The following is a 17,059-nucleotide window of genomic DNA, read 5'->3' as shown; positions in this document are numbered from 1 at the left end:
TTATCACACATTCTATTAGATGAAATTATAATACGGCAACACATAAACTAAACTGTGGGTGAGTTTGCTTACAATCTTGAAAAAAAAAAAAGGAAATTAGGCGCGTTTGGTAACATTTTTTGTTGGGTTTTTTTTGTTTTTTAAAAATAAAAAATACAAAAACATGTTTAATAATTACTAAAAAATATGTAGAACAAAACGTTTTTGTTCTTTAATTTTTGTGAACAAAAGTAAAGAATGTCAAATTGGCGTTCTTTGACTTTTATTGTTGGATGACAAAACAAAAAAAGACAAAGCAAAAGTTGGTATTGAACAAAACAAAAAAAGACAGAGAAAAAAGTTGAAGTTGATCTACTACTTTGATTTATTCAATTATTATTTTATTTTATTAACAATTCTTTATTCAGTTACTTTTTTACCTTATCCCTTCTCCGATTATCTACCTTATCCTTTTTTTATTTAATTTTACTTCGACGATTCTACACCTTATCTCCTCACTGTAATTAGGGGTGGGCATGGGTTGGCTTGGGTTGGGTTTTATGTCAACTCAAACCAAACCATAAAAATTTGAATCCAACTCAAACCAATCCAAATATTTTTAACCCAACCCAAACCAACCCATTTGGGTTTGATTTGAATTTTGTAAAAAAAAATTTTTATTTTGATAAATTTAATTATATCAAAATTACAATAATTATTAAATTAATATTAAAATATGAAAAAATATAGTCAAAAAATTATAAATAATAGATTTCACAATAACTTCGTCCTTAAATATTAACCATATTACAATACAAATTCTAATAATGTCAATACAAATCAAAACAAGATAAGACATCCAAATCAAGTATCAAAACAATCCATCATAATTATTCCATCTGCAGCACTTTAATCAAAAGATCCCATGATCAACTGAGTCTGCTCCTTCACCAACAAATAAATAACAAAAAAAGAAAATTATAATATTGAATAGTTATAAAGATGAGTAAATTTAAAAAGGAACATGATTCATATCAAAATCGTAAGAATAACATCAATCTAAAGTCATTGCCTCCATTGTTGCACTTGATCCAAACTCTACATTAAATAAAAATAAATTAATAAAAAAAAGACTAATGATAAACAAATATATAATTTTTTTCGCTTGTTATGATAAATAGTAGTTACCTGATATCATGGCTTCATAAAACTCAAGCTCCTCCATCGTTGGTTCATCTTGTAATGGGACAAAAGTGTTACGTAACCAATTTTGTGAGCATATCAAAGCTTCCACCATCTTTGGACTTAAAGAACTACGAAATGAATCAATGATACGTCCTCCAGTACTAAATGCAGATTCTAAAGCTACTGTAGATATTGGAATTGCAAACACATCCTTTGCAATATGTGAAAGAACTCGATATTTTATTGAGTTCATTTTCCACCATGCCAAAATCTCAAAGTCGTCGTCATCAACATGTTCACATGGCTCCAACAAGTACCTCTCTACTTCATTTTTCATCTCAACACAATCATCTTTTCATATTCTTTGTTTGAACTTTGCAAGTTTAGAAAACCCCACATTTTTATCAAATTTCCTACTATCAACAATTGACGACTTACTAGATGAAACTTTTGCAAAAAAAACCTCACCTTAGATCAATAGAAAGGCTATAATCGAAGTGGGGTCTTCAAGAGTTGATGAAAATAGACTGAGAGATTCGTGACAGTACTTTTGTTGACAGAGATTGTGGAAGATAGAGTGAGGTCAGTGAGAGTGAACAATTCTAATGAACTGGGGAGTGATGAATGCGAGATTATGGAAGTGAAAATAATGGAATTAATTTAATTTAATTTACTTGATTTTATTTATTTTCCACTCACATCTCAAATTTATCTAATCCATGGGTTAACCATACCCAAACCATTATAAAATGGTTTTTCCTATAAAAACCCAAACCAACCCATTTTAATAATTTATCCAACCCAAACTATTTTATTTGGTTTGAGTTTGGTTAAACCCATGGGTTGTGGGTTTATGCCCACCCCTAACTGTAACTATTTATTGTAACTAATTTCTTCTTCTTCAATTGTAAAAACTCAACAAGCCCTTGTCTTTTCAACTGTAACCAAGATCCAATACTTTTTTTTTTGAATTTTATGGTTTTGTTTATTGTTCATCAAAATTTTGTATAATTTTTTATTATATTAAATATAAGATGAATATCCAACTTTTTTATTTTATTTTAATTTTTAAACTTAATAAATTATGAGAGGCTTTTTTTAAAATTATTATTGATGTATGGATTTTGATTAAAATTGTCTAATAAAAGATAAAAATGCATAAATAAACTGAAGGAAATTATTTTATAAAAAAATTATATTTTCAGACAAACAATTAAATATATATTTTTTAATATTTTTAAATAAATAACTAAATATATTTTATTATCTTCATTTCTATATATCCTTTTAAAAATAAACTATCAAACAAATTTTCATTTTAAAAATATCATATTAAAAACATCATTCTTCTCTAAAATAAGAGAAAAAACAAAAGTTAAGAAACATTACCGAATGCTAGGGGTGTTCGTGGATCGAATTTGTGGATTAGGTATCAATTCATATTTAATCTACGATTTTGTAGATTATAAATTTTTAATCCAATCTAATCTACGGATTGGTGAAATTCAATCCAAATTTAATTCATACGTCTGCGGATCATGTCTTATCCACGAACTAATTAAATAAAAAATTAATATAAAAATAATTTTACTACTGATCAAATTTAAAATTAAATAAGATTTAAATAAATTAATTGTTTAAATAAAGTTAGAAAATACTTTTAAATTTTCAAAATATAATACACCAAAAAAAAATATCTCATTTGTTTAGTTTAATACATAAAAATTAACTACTTAAGAAGTTATATTTTTTATTATTATTGGATAAGATATAATATAGTGTTAATGTAATTATATTTTAACATATTTATTTATTAACAAGTATAATGACATATTTATAAATTTAATTTTTTATTAAATAAATAATTTTTTATTTTTTTTAAATGCACACATTTTTACACATTTACAGAAGTGAATTTATATTCAATCTATCGATTACGAATTTTTAAATTTTTAATCCTATCTAATTTCTCAATTTTTACGAATTAAAATTTTCAGGCCAATTGAGCTGATCCGATTGAGTTCTGAACACCGTTACCGAACGCACCCTGAGAACTCGTCGTTCTCAAGTCTCTCCATCAAATATATGGGCGCTCGGCTTTGCTCCGTCACCAACACTCACGCGAAGCACAGCTCCACCACCACTACACTGTCCAACACCATAGCTCGCCACACTGTGCTGCACGACAATTTTGCTCCACTGCTGCCGTGCCTCTTCTTCATCGCCTGGATCATCAAGCTACAGGTTTGATTCTCAATTTGGGTTTAATTTCTGAATATGGGTTTGACTTCTAAAATAGGATTTGATTGAATTAGTTGGTGGTGGTTGAGGTTCTTTTTCAATAATTTTTGTTGAATTAGTGTTAGAATTAATAATTTTCATAATTTGTTTGTTATTTTCCCATCAATTTTTAATATAAGTTAAGGTGTTGAAAATTGTTAATTTGTACATCAAACTGAAAGCTGCAGTACATTGATTATAGCTCCCACGTGCTCTCAGCTTTCTGCAGTCAACACATTTGCAGCTAGCTAGTTGCAGCTCTGTGATATATCAATGCGGCTAGCTAGCTGCAGCTTTGTGATATATCAATGATCTTGCATTGTTATTGCTCTTACATTACGATATTATATGTATTGAAACATAGTTCTTTAAGCTAGAAACATAAGTAACTGCAAATATAAAAGAGGGCTTATGGGGTTATATGTTTAAGCTAAGCTAGATAGATTTTTGTGCTCTGATTAGTTATGAGACAGATTTTTTTGAATTTTAGTTACTCATATGGTGGTTGGGTTCTGATCATCTGCTAATTTGGATTAAAATTAAATAAACGAAGGAATAACTTCAGAGACAGTAGCAATAAGTGGTGTAGAAGATTTCGTTTTGAGGATTATTGGTGTTGTGACATAAAACTGTGCTGTTTGCTTGTACAACAAAAGATAAGACTTCTTTGCTGAATTTGACTTGGCTTTTTTCTGGTTTAATCTTTGCCCTCTTGAGTATTTCTTCCTCTGTTTTCCCTTGACTCTGTTGAGTCTTTAATGTGCTTCCTTTTTTGTTTGGCTTCGTTATTGCATTGTTTTACTTGCTTTCTTGCCTTGCTTCAGTTGCCTCGGCTTCATTCTCTTTGCATAAGAATTACTTCCTGGCTTCTTTACAGATAATTTCTTTAGCTTCTTTTTCTTGCTTTGCTACTCTTCTCCTTGCTGTCTTCCAAACTTGTCGTGCCTCTTTTTTTGGCTTTGCATCCCTTATATAATGTAATATTATATTTTGTTATAGGTTGGGTTTGGGCTTAATTTTTAAAAGGTTCGGTAGGTTTATTTGGGTTATTTGGGTTATATTGGCTCATTTGTTTATGGTTATATATAGTAAAAGCCTCAATATCAAATATTTTTTTAGCTATATAATAAGCGAACAATTAAGTAGAACCTGGGTGAACAAGCCATAGCATCTGCTTTAACAAACCTGAGCACCAGTCTTGACAAGCCTACCTAAGCTATTTAACTAAGATATTTATACCTGTTTCAATTTATTTAATAAAATTAGCACATGTACCAATATTCACTACAATTGGTCCTCGGATGATGATTGCAAAAGATTAATTCAGCTTTCATTGGATAATGCCAGTGATTTGAATGGCAACAATCCTATTTCTATGTTTTTTAAAAATAAAGTGGAAAGATTGAAGGAAGCTAAGCTAAAGATAATCCATTTGAGATTTTCTGCAAAAATATCTATCAAATGTGCCAATAGATATTCTTGCTGAGTCATCTAATTTTTTTTATTCTCTTTTGATCTTTAAGTAAACATTTAGCATCATTATTGATCTCATTATTAGATCTATGATAAATTAGGCTTTTTTTTTCCCCTTTAAGCATAACATGTTATATCACTATTACAATACAACTTGATGAAAATGGTGCAAAATAACCAAATCTAGCTAAACAATGGATGCTTGAGTAATTGACAGTAGGTTTTTTTTTTTTTTTTTTTTAAATATCATTAAACTATTGAAATAATCAATGCTCAACTTGCGTTAAGCTCTTTAATAGTAGTTTTGATTTTTTTGGGAGGTGGAGTAGGGTATGGAGTGATTTATGTATCTAGCTTGTTTGACCTGACATGGCATTACCTACATTTTAGACCAATTTTATGGCGCCATATGAAATAGAACAAAGGATATTAGCCTACTTGAGGTTGATAGTTATGAATAACATATTTTAGTAAAGCAAAAAAAGTGTGCTAGCATTTAACTTTTATGAAAATTTATTAATGGCATACTAGCTGAATTTTTTTTTTTGGAGTTCATTTTACTTCTTGTTTTAGATATGGACATGAGAAGAAAATTTTTTGCGTCATGTGGAAAGTGAAATTAAGGTTATATTGTTGAAGAGCCTGCCTCGATGGGACTTTCTGTGGATGATGAGCTTACGACCTTAAATTTAATCATAAAGAAACATTCAAATGTAAGAGCTTTCAAGGTATTGCGAAATAATCATGACCGTAAGTTGGCATATGTTAGGATGCTTTTGTGTGAACATGAGAGGAGGGGTGGAGTTTGATTAGGGAGTGTGCATTTCTAACTTAACAATAATATTTTACAGTAGTACTTTGCCATGTGGATGTGGATGTGGATGTGTGTACTTGAATTATCTAAAACAACCCATATTGTTGGTGATTATGTTACAATTATGGTATCACTTTATTATTTTGTGACTATATTGTAGTGTGTTTAAACTTTTATACCATCATCCTAAAATGACTCTTGAAAAAAATCTTGTGTGTTTAATTATTTATTTATGTTGTGAAAGTTTAATTTTAGAGGCGATTTGGTTGAATTATTTAATTTGATCTTTATTTCATAAGTTATATATTTGAGAAATACTAAAAAAATCAATGTTACATTATCAAAAATTTTAAAACTTGTTAGTTTATATATATTTTCTATTTATACTTGAAGAATTGATGTAAAAGTTCTAAAATTGAAGACTTCTATATTCAGTATTTTAATTTTTCTAAGTATAATAAATATTGTTTTCCAAATATATAATTTAAATTGATCAGCGAAAAAATTAATACACTGAAGTGTAGCACTAAATATAGTATAACTAAAAATTAATACATACATGTTTTTAAAAAAAATTAATACAATACAATGTACTATAAAACATTGTACAATATTACTAAAATATCGTGTTAATGCAATATAGTATAATACAATACACTTGCATTAAAGTAATGCAATATAGTGTAATAAAATACAGTGTACTAGTTGTGAAGGTGTTATATGCCTAGAAATTCTAAAATACTTATGAGTTATCATGTTAACTACACAACAAGTGACGTTTTATATTGTGTGTATTTATTTTAAAAAACCAACATGCAAACAGTAGTTATATAAAATTTAACTATATATATCATGCATACGTAAATTATATTATCCCTTATGTGTTTTAGAATTTATGGTAAACATATGGTAAACCTCCATTATAAGGTCGGAGTTGGTTGTTGCGTGTACCTGCGATTTTTGGCAAATGATACTGATGGCCTGATGCTATAATAATAAAGTATACCCACAATGCATGTGATGTTTTGTACGTAATTGCCTAAATGGTATAAATTTCTGAATTAAAAATTTAGCTACAAACAAGATTAATATCCAAAAATTTGAATGAATTATATGCATATAATACAACTTCTTAATTAGGGGTGTTTGCGAATCAAATTTTGCGGAATCCCTATCCGATTCATGATTTTGCGGATTGTAAATTTTCAATTCAATCCAATCTACCGATTGATGAATTCAATCCAAATTTAATCCATATGTCTGCGGATCGAATGCGAATTTGATCTAATCCATATCCAATCCACTATTTTACAAATTAGTTTGCGAATTAATTTTTTTTATTATACTCATTTTACGAACTAATTAGATAAAAAAATCTAATATAAAAATAATTTTACTACCAATCAAATTAAAAATTGAATAAGATTAAAATAAATTTAGTGTTTAAATAAAATTAGAATAATACATTTAAAATCTCAAAATATAACACAGTAAAAATAAAAAAATCTCATTTTTTTAAATCAATACATGAAAATTAACTAAAATTAACTGTTTAAGAATTTATATTTGTTTATTTAATTATTCAATTTTTTAATTATGTTTATTTTATACTACTATTGGATAATATATGTATAGTGTGAATATAACTGCATTTTAATTTATTTATTTATTAGTAAGTAGTAACGTTACATTTACAAATTTTATTTTTTAATTAAAGAAATTTATATTTTTTATATTTTTTATTTTTTTGCGGAAAATTCATATCGAATCCACCGATTGCGGATTTTTAAATTTTCAATCAAATTCAATCGACCAATCCACATATAAGATTTTTACGAATAAGATTGATTAAACATATCAGATTGGATTATGAACACCACTATTCTATTCTTGATTAATTTTGCCTCTTCCTTTCTACATCCCTTTCTCCCAATTAATTTCTTGTCAGCTCAGACAGCTAAGAAATCTTCCATCTAATTTGACACGCCAATTGCTAACCAACAGAACTCTCATTCACTTCATTTGCATATAGCGCTTGCTTCCTGCATTGTCTTGTCCTTTGTTTCGTAAACAATTATATTCCTTTGACACCCTTTTAACTTCTAGTAAATAGAGATACATGTGGACGGATGCTCATGTCCTGATATGATGATCACCCAATTAGAATTGAGATGCACTGATGCAAAGCAACCAACTAAAGTAGATAATAGGAATAAAAATAGTAGTGGTTGGTGATGATAAACACGAAGATTTTCAATACGATAAAGTGTAGCTTGGGTAAACCCTAATAATACACAAGCTGTTTCATGGTCATTTTACTTTCATGTTCAAGATTGCCTCAAAACTTGTACTTTTTAAAACATTCAAATGTCTTCATCTAATAATTTTCATTTCATCATTAACACCTCTCGCTGTCTCTCTCTCTCTCTATAAAATATATATCTGATCACGCGTACATAAAAGAATGCATACAATAACATTCAAGCTTAATGAGAAATTAAGGAGTTTTTACAGACTTTATTCTGTGCTATGTATATATGCACATCTCGATGATGAAGCTTGAGGTTGAAGTAATCTCTACAGAGACGATCAAACCATCTTCTCCAACTCCTCAGCACCTTGGCCATTATCAACTCTCTTTTCTTGATCAAATATCTCCCCCAGTCTATAACCCTTTGGTTCTCTTCTACACGGCGGATGACGAGATCAACAACAACAACAACACAGAAACACTTGGCAATTTTATCAAACAATCCTTATCCGAAGTCTTCACTTGCTTTTACCCTCTAGCAGGACGCATTCATAAGGACAATAATTTCATCGAGTGCAACGACGAGGGCATCCCATTCAAGAAAGCTCGAGTCAAGTGCCAACTTTTACATCTTCTTCAAAATCCAAACCCTAATGAACTCAACAAACTACTCCCATTTGACCTAGCTGAAGCCAAAGAGCTGCCCATTGGCATCCAATTCAACATCTTTGACTGTGGTGGTATTGGTCTCGGTATCTGCATTTCTCACAAAGTCGGAGATGCTCAATCATTCTTCACGTTTGTGAAAAGCTGGGCAGCCACTGCTCGTGGGGAAAAACACACAGTGCGTGTGGAATTTGTATCTGCAACACTCTTTCCACCCAAGAACATTTTAGGGTTCGAACCAAGCACCGGCATCACCAAAGAGAATGTTGTAACAAAGAGGTTCGTGTTTGCTGCCCCCAAGATTGAAGAAATAAGGTCAAATTATACCCACAGCGAAAGCTGTACTCCATCACGCGTCGAGGCCTTATCAGCTTTCATATGGAGCCGCTTCGTCGCAGCCACAAAGCCATCGCATAAAACATCAGATCATAGATTCTACACAATTACTCATGCAGTGAATCTACGTACAAAAATGGAGCCGCCGTTGCCGGATTATTCTTTTGGGAATCTTTATCGAACGGCGGTAACAATTCCGTGCCTGGATAACGAGGATGAAGAGCGTTATAATCATATTATAATAAGCCAAATGAGGGACTCGTTACGCAAGGTTGACAAAGACTATGTGAAGAAACTGCAACAGGGCGACGAGCATTTGGGTTTCATAAGAGACAGAGCTGAGAAATTCGCAAGAGGGGAGATTGTTTCGTTCAGCTTCACTAGTTTATGCAGGTTTCCGCTGTATGAAGCTGATTTTGGTTGGGGGAAGCCCGTGTGGGCCGCCTCTGCCAGCTTGAGTTTCAAGAATCTTGTGACGTTCATGGACACTGTTTCTGGTGATCATGGAGTTGAGGCGTGGATTAATTTGAAAGAGGAAGACATGGCCAAGTTGGAAGCTGACGAGAAGTTGCTCTCATTTGCTTCTTAATTAAACTGAAGGTGCTCTAGTGTATATTCTGGTTTTGTAATCTCCAACTTAGATCTCATTATCTCAACTCCTATGAGCTTTAAAAAATCTGGTGGCAAGCATATTAATATAATAATTAATATATGATTGAGATTTAAATACTTTTCCACACATATATATATTTTTATATTAATCAATAATTTTACATGTAGATATGATTCATACTTAATAATTTGAGTAGTATAATAGTGAAACTGAAAAGATGATTTATGCTTTTCATTTATGCATTTTACTCTAGGTAAAGAATGTCATAAATTACATAAATTTAGAAATATAAAGCAAGGAAATTTTTTTAATTCCGACTCAAAATTTACGATTAAAATTGGTGAATAAAATTTTATAATGTTATAAACTGTTTGACAACATTGTGAGTGTCTAGGGATGGCAATGGGGAGGGGAGGGGAGGGGACCGATCTCCCCGTACCCATCCCCGATAGTTTGCGTATGTCTCCATCCCCTCCCCGTCCCTGTCAGAATTACTTGAGAGAATCTTCATCCCCTCCCCGAATAATAACAGGGGATCCCCGAGGGTCCCCGATCCCCGAATAACTAATACATTTTTTTTCGATTTTGAGTTAATCATATTAAAATAAAAAATTCAAATAAAAGTAAAGTTTGAAATATATCTTACATTAATATCTATTACAAAAGTCACATACATTAAATTAGTAAGTAACGCAACATGCAAGGGATACAAACTTCTTTTACAAACTATCATGAACAAATTAATAGTCTAATACAAAATTGTTACAAATAAAATCGAATTTAGATTCAAAATTAACTTTTTCAATGGTGGCGTGGGCACTTTATAAATGTGGACTATTCCCTTTACAACACAATAGTTAAATCGGAGCAAATCAAAAGTAAATATTAGATTAGATATTAAAATTGTGATTCGCTGTAGGCAATTATAACATCTAAAATTAAATAAAAAATAGATTTAAGTTTAAAATATTTAAAGAATATTAAAATTAAAAAAATGTTTGGCTAATAGAATCTACTCGGTCTTTTTAATGTTCTAAATAAAAATTTAGAACTTTAATTAGCTAATTAGGCCTAAAAGTTTAATAATATAAATATTTTGATATTTTTTTATTTTTACCAATATTTATAATTTTATAATTTATTTACTAGTAATTTTAAAAAATTAAAATAAAATTAAAAATTAAAATGGGGAAATGGGTAGGGGATGAGGATTCCACCTCATCCCCGTCCCCTCCCCGAATAAGAAATTGGGTAAAAAAATTTCCATATCCCCTCCCCGAATAAGAAATTGGGTATGAAATTATCCCTATACCCTCCCCGAATGGAGAAAATCCCCGAGAGTACCCGTCCCCGTGGAGATTTTTGCCATCCCTATGAGTGTCTACCACATTACTGTGAATTCATCTTAAATTTTATTAAATCTAGAATTTGTAGACCTGCGAACGACTCTATAAAGTTAATAAACGAAATAGGGCCCATATGGTAATTAGGGAGATAGTATACAATCAAACAAAGAAGATAATGCAATCGTCCTCGTCCTGTTGCCCGCAAAAAGATTAATTAAAGCCATTATGCTTTAATTAATATGTGGGGTGGAATATGTTTTCCATTGGTAATGGGCTTGTATTCCATTAACCACTCGGGCACCTAATAATTTTAGGCGCACGAGACGAGTTCCAGTCCTAGTAATAATTGAGACTCGACTCTTTTTTTTATAGAATTTTATTTAATTCTCTATTTTAGAAGTAGAATAAATTTTTCTTTAATATTAAGCGAGGATCGTTGTTCGGACTGTACTTTATTAGAATTATATAAAAGAGTCTTAATTACTATAAGGTCGTACTATAATCATAAAGAAAAATCCTGATTATTATCTGATTATAAATATAAGTAAGGTTTTTATGTAATCTATCAATATTTAAAAAAAAAAGGTCATAATGCTTTAGTTACAAATACACTTTTAGCTAATTTTTTTTTTGTCTGAACCACGATGTGGTCTTGAGTGGGCCCCAACTGTAGGAGACACCTTTAAACCTGTACCATAACCCAGACTAATTCTCGCTCGCACCGAGTCGGCCCGTAAGGGATAAAGTGCTGGCCAAAGTGGTGACTTCATACGAGAATGGGGCTTGAACCTCTGACCTCTTTTAAAGAGTGAGAGTGTCGAACCACTCACACTTTTAGCTAATTAAGGTCAACCTTTTGCAACCACCAATGGACATAGGGCAGATAAATAGGCAATAATGATGATTTTGCATTAATTAAACATGGAGTCGTGGATGGAACCTTTTTCTCTTTTTTTTGGTCCGTTTTTTGTACATGTGTGAGCATTAGTTAACTTGAAAAAGGGTGAAGAAAAAGAAAAAATTAAAAAAAAAACAATTGGTAATTAACTAATTAATAATCTACCGACAACACAAGCAAATTTTGATAAATTTACCCAACCAGGCCACACAAACAACTTACTATTATTTATTAACTCGTATGCACAGTAAGTATCAAAGACATTTTCTGAAAACAAAAAAAGAAAAGAAAAAGATTAAAGATAAGACTTTAAGACACTCGGATAATCAAAGGTTGCAGCATAACAAAGCAGATCAGGATCGCGTTCAAACAAGGCCATGTCTGCTTCACTGAGAGTCACCCAAGCCTCAATTGAACCATCTCCCGTGCTCGAATCAATCAAACCCACAAGATTTTTGTGATTTGCGGCATTAGAAGAAATATTAGTGACCCACGTCGGGTTTCCCCACCCAAAATCAATATCATACAACGAAACGTCACACAAACTGTTGCATACGTATAAGTCAACGTCATTGCTGATGAGTATGGCAATGGCATCTTTGCAAGACTCGGTGATGGCTTCAAGTGCATCCTCTCTTTGAAGCTTCTGCAGGTAGCTTTTGCTGAAATCTTGAATCCCTTTTCTTAGCTCACGAACCAAGCCTTGTAATTGTATATCGCTCTCGTCCTTTTGGGAAGCATAGTACCCGACAAGGTTCCCGACGGAGTTGTCGGGCAAAGGGGGAACGGTTATTTTGCGTATGTCAACAGATCGGGAGAGTATAGATAGCTTTGAAACCCCTGAGTTTGATCTTGATGCGTTCACAGCGCATTTCCAAATGAGCGCTGTCACAGCTTCCCCTCTTGTGCTAGGGGCCGATAAAGCAGCTTCAAGAGCAGCAATCTTGGGGCCATAAAACACGAACCTCTTTGTAAAGCACTTCTCTTTCATCGCCATGTTAAAAGGTGGATTTAAAAATAACATGGCTGTGGCTGTGACATCCCTTGGTGGGAATAGAGATGATGCATTGTATGATGGATAGTACACTCGACGATGATCGCCCGCAGCTGCCCCTGCCCAGCTTCTGATGAATGTGACGACCGTTGCTGCGTCTGCTATCTTGTGTGAAATGCACACACCAATTGCAACACCCCCGCAGGTAAAGAAGCTAGATTGAACGAATAGCAATAAACCAGGTTTCGATTCTTCGGCTAATTGAATGGGGACGAGTTGTATGACTGAGTCTCCGTTTGGTTGTTTGAGCAAGTCTTGGAGCAAGCAGTTGACTTGTGCTTCCACATAAACTGCTCCATGGTCGCTGCAATCGATTGTGATGTTATCTTTAACTCTTCCGGCAAGTGGGTAAAAGCGAGTTAATGTTTCTGAAAGTGATTGCTTTAGCTGTAGGGATAGCTTATTAGCCTTATAAACTGAAATATGGTGGTGATGTTGTCGGTCATCATCACCATTGAAGGAGTAAAAGAGAAGCAGAGTTTCATAAGATGGAGGAGCAATCTGATCCAAAAGGGATAACTTGTAATCTTTTAAGTGATTTGGTGTTGGAGAGGAGGGCTTGATGGTTTCTTTTGATATAATCTCAACCTTCATCTCTTTCTCTTTTGCCTTAGTCATTTTCAATTATCTAATGCACTTGAATCCCTTTTATATATACAGAGGCTTTTTTCACAAACAAAAATGATTACACAATTACTGGTCAAATAAGTTAACATTTTTAATTATTGTTGTTTATAATAACAAGTTAGAATTTTTTTTTAGTGAGGAATAATTGTTAATATTTTTTTATTCCCTTACAAATTAAATATTAAAACAATAATCTGTAATTTACCATGATCTTTGTTTAAAATTAAATTTAATTTATTTGAATTAAACAAATTTACTAAGGTATAATTATCAAATTATATATTAAAATTTGATAGTCAGGGATGTATTCAGGCATTTTGCAAACTATAACAGTTTAATGAGAGATTAAATCAAACCACAGGGATAGTATAAAATATATATATTTTATTATTATCATTATTATTTTTTCTTTTTCGATTTTACAAGGTGTTTATACCCAAACGGGAAAATGTGGGGTCAGGTTTGTTGCTTCTTGAGTTGTGGCCACCAATCAAGGAAAACTATGAAGTGACTTCTGTTTCTTTGTAGAATGGTAAAAGACAAAATGTGATTAATGAATCAGCCATCGATCATGAATGAATGATGGCAATAAAAGTAAAACGTGAAGCACGCCTTTTTGGACTAAACAAACACTCATTTATATTATATTATCATCTTGGAAAATGATTTTCTTCCCACGTTTATCTCGACCAACCAAACCCCAAACCCAATTTCCATTCTTGGATAAGCACAAAACAATTGTGTTTAGTGCTTGAAATTGGATAAAATTAAATGAAACAATCAATAATGAGGGAGTATTATTGCTTTTTTGTTGTTGTTGTCGTTGACGTCGAAATCTAGTCAAGCCAGTTAGATGTCGAAGGAGGTGGTGGATTTCCAACAAACTCTAAAATAGAAGAAAAGTTGAGTATTTTGTAAATAAGTAAACTTACCATATAACCTGACCTTTTAAGGTAAAGTGTCCCTTAGGGTATTTTTGTGTCCTTTTGGACACATGGCGAGGAGTTGTTAGTTATTTCCCTCATCATGTAAGGTTTTAAGGATAATTTAGCCCCTCTTCTAAGAGCTCTTAAGCTTGCTTGGGTTGGGTAATTGTCCATTAGGGGACAATCTATACTGGCAGCGTGTCCACAACCCTAATTAGCCTATTTTGAATGAGCTAATTGGGCTGAGGAACATCCGACTTTAATAGAGATAGTGCAAGTGGCTTTGTTTATGGTCTTATTTCCTCAATTTTAATTTTAGCAGCTTACAAGGAGATATTTTGAAGACGGTCCAGGTGAGGACCGTATTATAATGGCATGGCCTGGTGGATTGGCGTAGTTGTCATTATCACATGGTCCTGTATAGACACGTGACGACTTAGATATTTTGTAGGAGGTATTTTTTTGTTACTCTCAAACAATTTGACTAATTAAGACTGGTTCTTCAAGATCTTCCCATTTTATCCTACCTCTTCATCTTCCCGTTAATTCTTTATCACAATCTTGAGTCATATTTCCCATGTGTCATGTCCTCAATACCTTTGGTCTATATTTTATATCAACAAAATTCCCCTACTATTCTTTAGCGAAGAATGAGGTGAAAGATACTAAATTTCTACTTGAGGGATAATGACGCATGGGGAGATATTCTCATTAAAAACAATCTTTATGAAGATTGTCCCCTGATCCCTTAGAAAAATCCCCATATTCATTTTTTTTAGTTGTTGTCTTATGAAACCTTCTGGCCAAAGATGGAGCTCTATAGATGATAAAGATATAGAAAGATCCTCAAGTAGAAGGCATTGGGACATTCTCCTTCCACTTTATTTGTATATTTTGTTCAGAAGACTATCTCCAATCCCTAGGGACTATCTTTCATAGCCATAGGGGTTGTCCTTCATTTTTAGGGATTGTGCCCAACTAGTTCGGGGTTCGTCTCTAATGATTTAAGGAATGTCCCTGGCTATTTGGAAGCTGTCCATTTTGTTTAATTTGGAGAATTTTTTTTGTATTGAGTTATTGTCTCTTTCACGTCACTTTCAGTAACATTATGATTCCTTTAATCTTTGGTAAACCCTATCTTTATGTTTAAAATGTTTATGTTTCATGCTAGGTAGCTCATGTGAGAGAAAATGTTTAAAATAAAAAAAGATTCTCTTAAAACTAACCAGAATGAACCATTAAGCCCCACTAAGGACCCATAAAATACGTGCAAAAGATTACGCTCAGGCTCTTTACGGAGCGAGCTTTTCCTGAAAGGCCTCTTTATTAACTCATGAGAGTATCTCGTGGGATATTCCCTTATACTATGAGACTAGATCTGCAGTTGACAAGGGGAAGAGGCTAGTTGCAAAAGATTTGTTGATCCAAATGACGATAAGGTTCTTCTCAATCTTTTACAGGTTGCGTAGAAAACCCTCAAGCCTGAGTGGCTTATGCTTTACCAAGAAAGTCCTGCAAGACCGACTGCTTGGGGAAACGATGAAGGGTTCTCTCCAATTGGTTGTCAGTTGGTCCTGGCTATATTTCTCATGCTTATAGTAATGTTTTTGGCACGCCATTATCTCTATCCCATAGATTGTTATTCCTAATGACCAGGTCGCGAACGAAATCCTAAAATGAAATTCTCAATTGTCGTTGGAAGTAAGGAAGTTTCACAAGGAGGTAGTAGATCTTAGACAAAGATACTGCGAGGGGAGGGACTCTTTTAATAATCAACTGAATTTTATTTGCGATGGAACAAAAAAGGCTAAAGAGAAGGTCGAAGAAGAAACGTTTGATTTGAAATAGCAGGCTTAGTGTACGGTGTTGAACTGTTTTTATGCCATCGACAATCCCAAAATGATTGTAGAGAAATATCATTTGTTTTTATCTTATGCTCAAGTGACGGGAACACTTTGTGATCGAAAGAGAATCCCTGAATTATCCACGTGGAAAGAGGGAATCTTTCTTAAATTCACCAGAAGATATTCACGGAGGAGCTAACCCTTCTCGTGATCCAAGTTTGACTTTTGCTGACTAGTCTGCTATAGGAGATACAGACGCAGTGAACTTTATTGCAGGCAAAGATGCTGGTGACAAAGGGCGTGAGATAGGGTCACGATAAATAGCTCTCAAGTGGTGCCTTTGGAGTTTATGGGTTGAGTCTGTATTTTATTGTTACACTAAAAGGCATTTGCTTTATTTACTATACTCGGGGCCTTTCATTGTGCTTAGGGAGTTTGTGTTATCTGCCGTGCTTGGGGCTCTTCGCCGTGCTTAAGGCTTTTGTATTACATGCTATGCTCAGGGCTTTTCGCTGCACTTGGGGAATTGGCATTATGTGCCGCACTCGAGGCTCTTTGCTGCACTTGGAGAATTTGTATTATGTATCATGCTTGAGGCTTTTTACCACATTTGGAGGGTTTATATTATATTATATGCCACGTGCGGGGGCTCTTTACTGCGCTTATGGCTTTTATTTTGCACCCACAGGATCTTCACCACGCTTGGAGCATTTATTTCACGTATAACACTCGGGGCCTCTTTACTACACTCAAGGCATTTATTTAAT

At 32.8% G+C, this 17,059-nt stretch overlaps 2 protein-coding genes across 3 annotated transcripts; one reads left to right on the top strand and one right to left on the bottom strand.

Moving 5' to 3' along the window:
* The first annotated feature begins 3,081 nt into the window (after positions 1-3,081).
* LOC102611596 (stemmadenine O-acetyltransferase) lies at positions 3,082-9,709 on the top strand. Of its 2 annotated transcripts, none has more exons than XM_025100365.2 (2): positions 3,082-3,408; positions 8,290-9,709. In XM_025100365.2, the coding sequence occupies exons 1-2, from the start codon at positions 3,250-3,252 to the stop codon at positions 9,571-9,573; spliced, it is 1,443 nt and encodes a 480-aa protein (XP_024956133.1). In that variant the 5' UTR covers positions 3,082-3,249; the 3' UTR covers positions 9,574-9,709. The 2 variants fall into 2 exon arrangements, 1 of the variants encoding a protein (XP_024956133.1); XR_001508663.3 differs by lacking the exon at positions 8,290-9,709 and adding an exon at positions 5,491-5,883 and having other exon boundaries at positions 3,260-3,408.
* A 2,338-nt stretch (positions 9,710-12,047) lies between these two features.
* On the bottom strand, positions 12,048-13,539 carry LOC102611900 (BAHD acyltransferase At5g47980-like). The gene has a single exon (XM_006483961.4). It carries the CDS (start codon positions 13,511-13,513, stop codon positions 12,137-12,139), a length of 1,377 nt encoding a protein of 458 aa, XP_006484024.2. The 5' UTR covers positions 13,514-13,539; the 3' UTR covers positions 12,048-12,136.
* Positions 13,540-17,059: the final 3,520 nt, after the last annotated feature.

This window comes from Citrus sinensis, chromosome 4, assembly GCF_022201045.2.
Source record: "Citrus sinensis cultivar Valencia sweet orange chromosome 4, DVS_A1.0, whole genome shotgun sequence".
NCBI lineage: Eukaryota > Viridiplantae > Streptophyta > Magnoliopsida > Sapindales > Rutaceae > Citrus > Citrus sinensis.
Note: the sequence above shows the minus strand (reverse complement) of the source record. Positions and strands in the feature narration are given on the sequence as shown.

Excerpts from the sequence above, each read along its gene's own strand:
- LOC102611596 (XM_025100365.2), top strand. The coding sequence starts at position 3,250 with ATGGGCGCTCGGCTTTGCTCCGTCACCAACACTCACGCGAAGCACAGC. Across the intron at positions 3,409-8,289 it reads CCTGGATCATCAAGCTACAG|CTTGAGGTTGAAGTAATCTC; the intron begins GTTTGATTCTCA and ends TCGATGATGAAG.
- LOC102611900 (XM_006483961.4), bottom strand. The coding sequence starts at position 13,513 with ATGACTAAGGCAAAAGAGAAAGAGATGAAGGTTGAGATTATATCAAAA.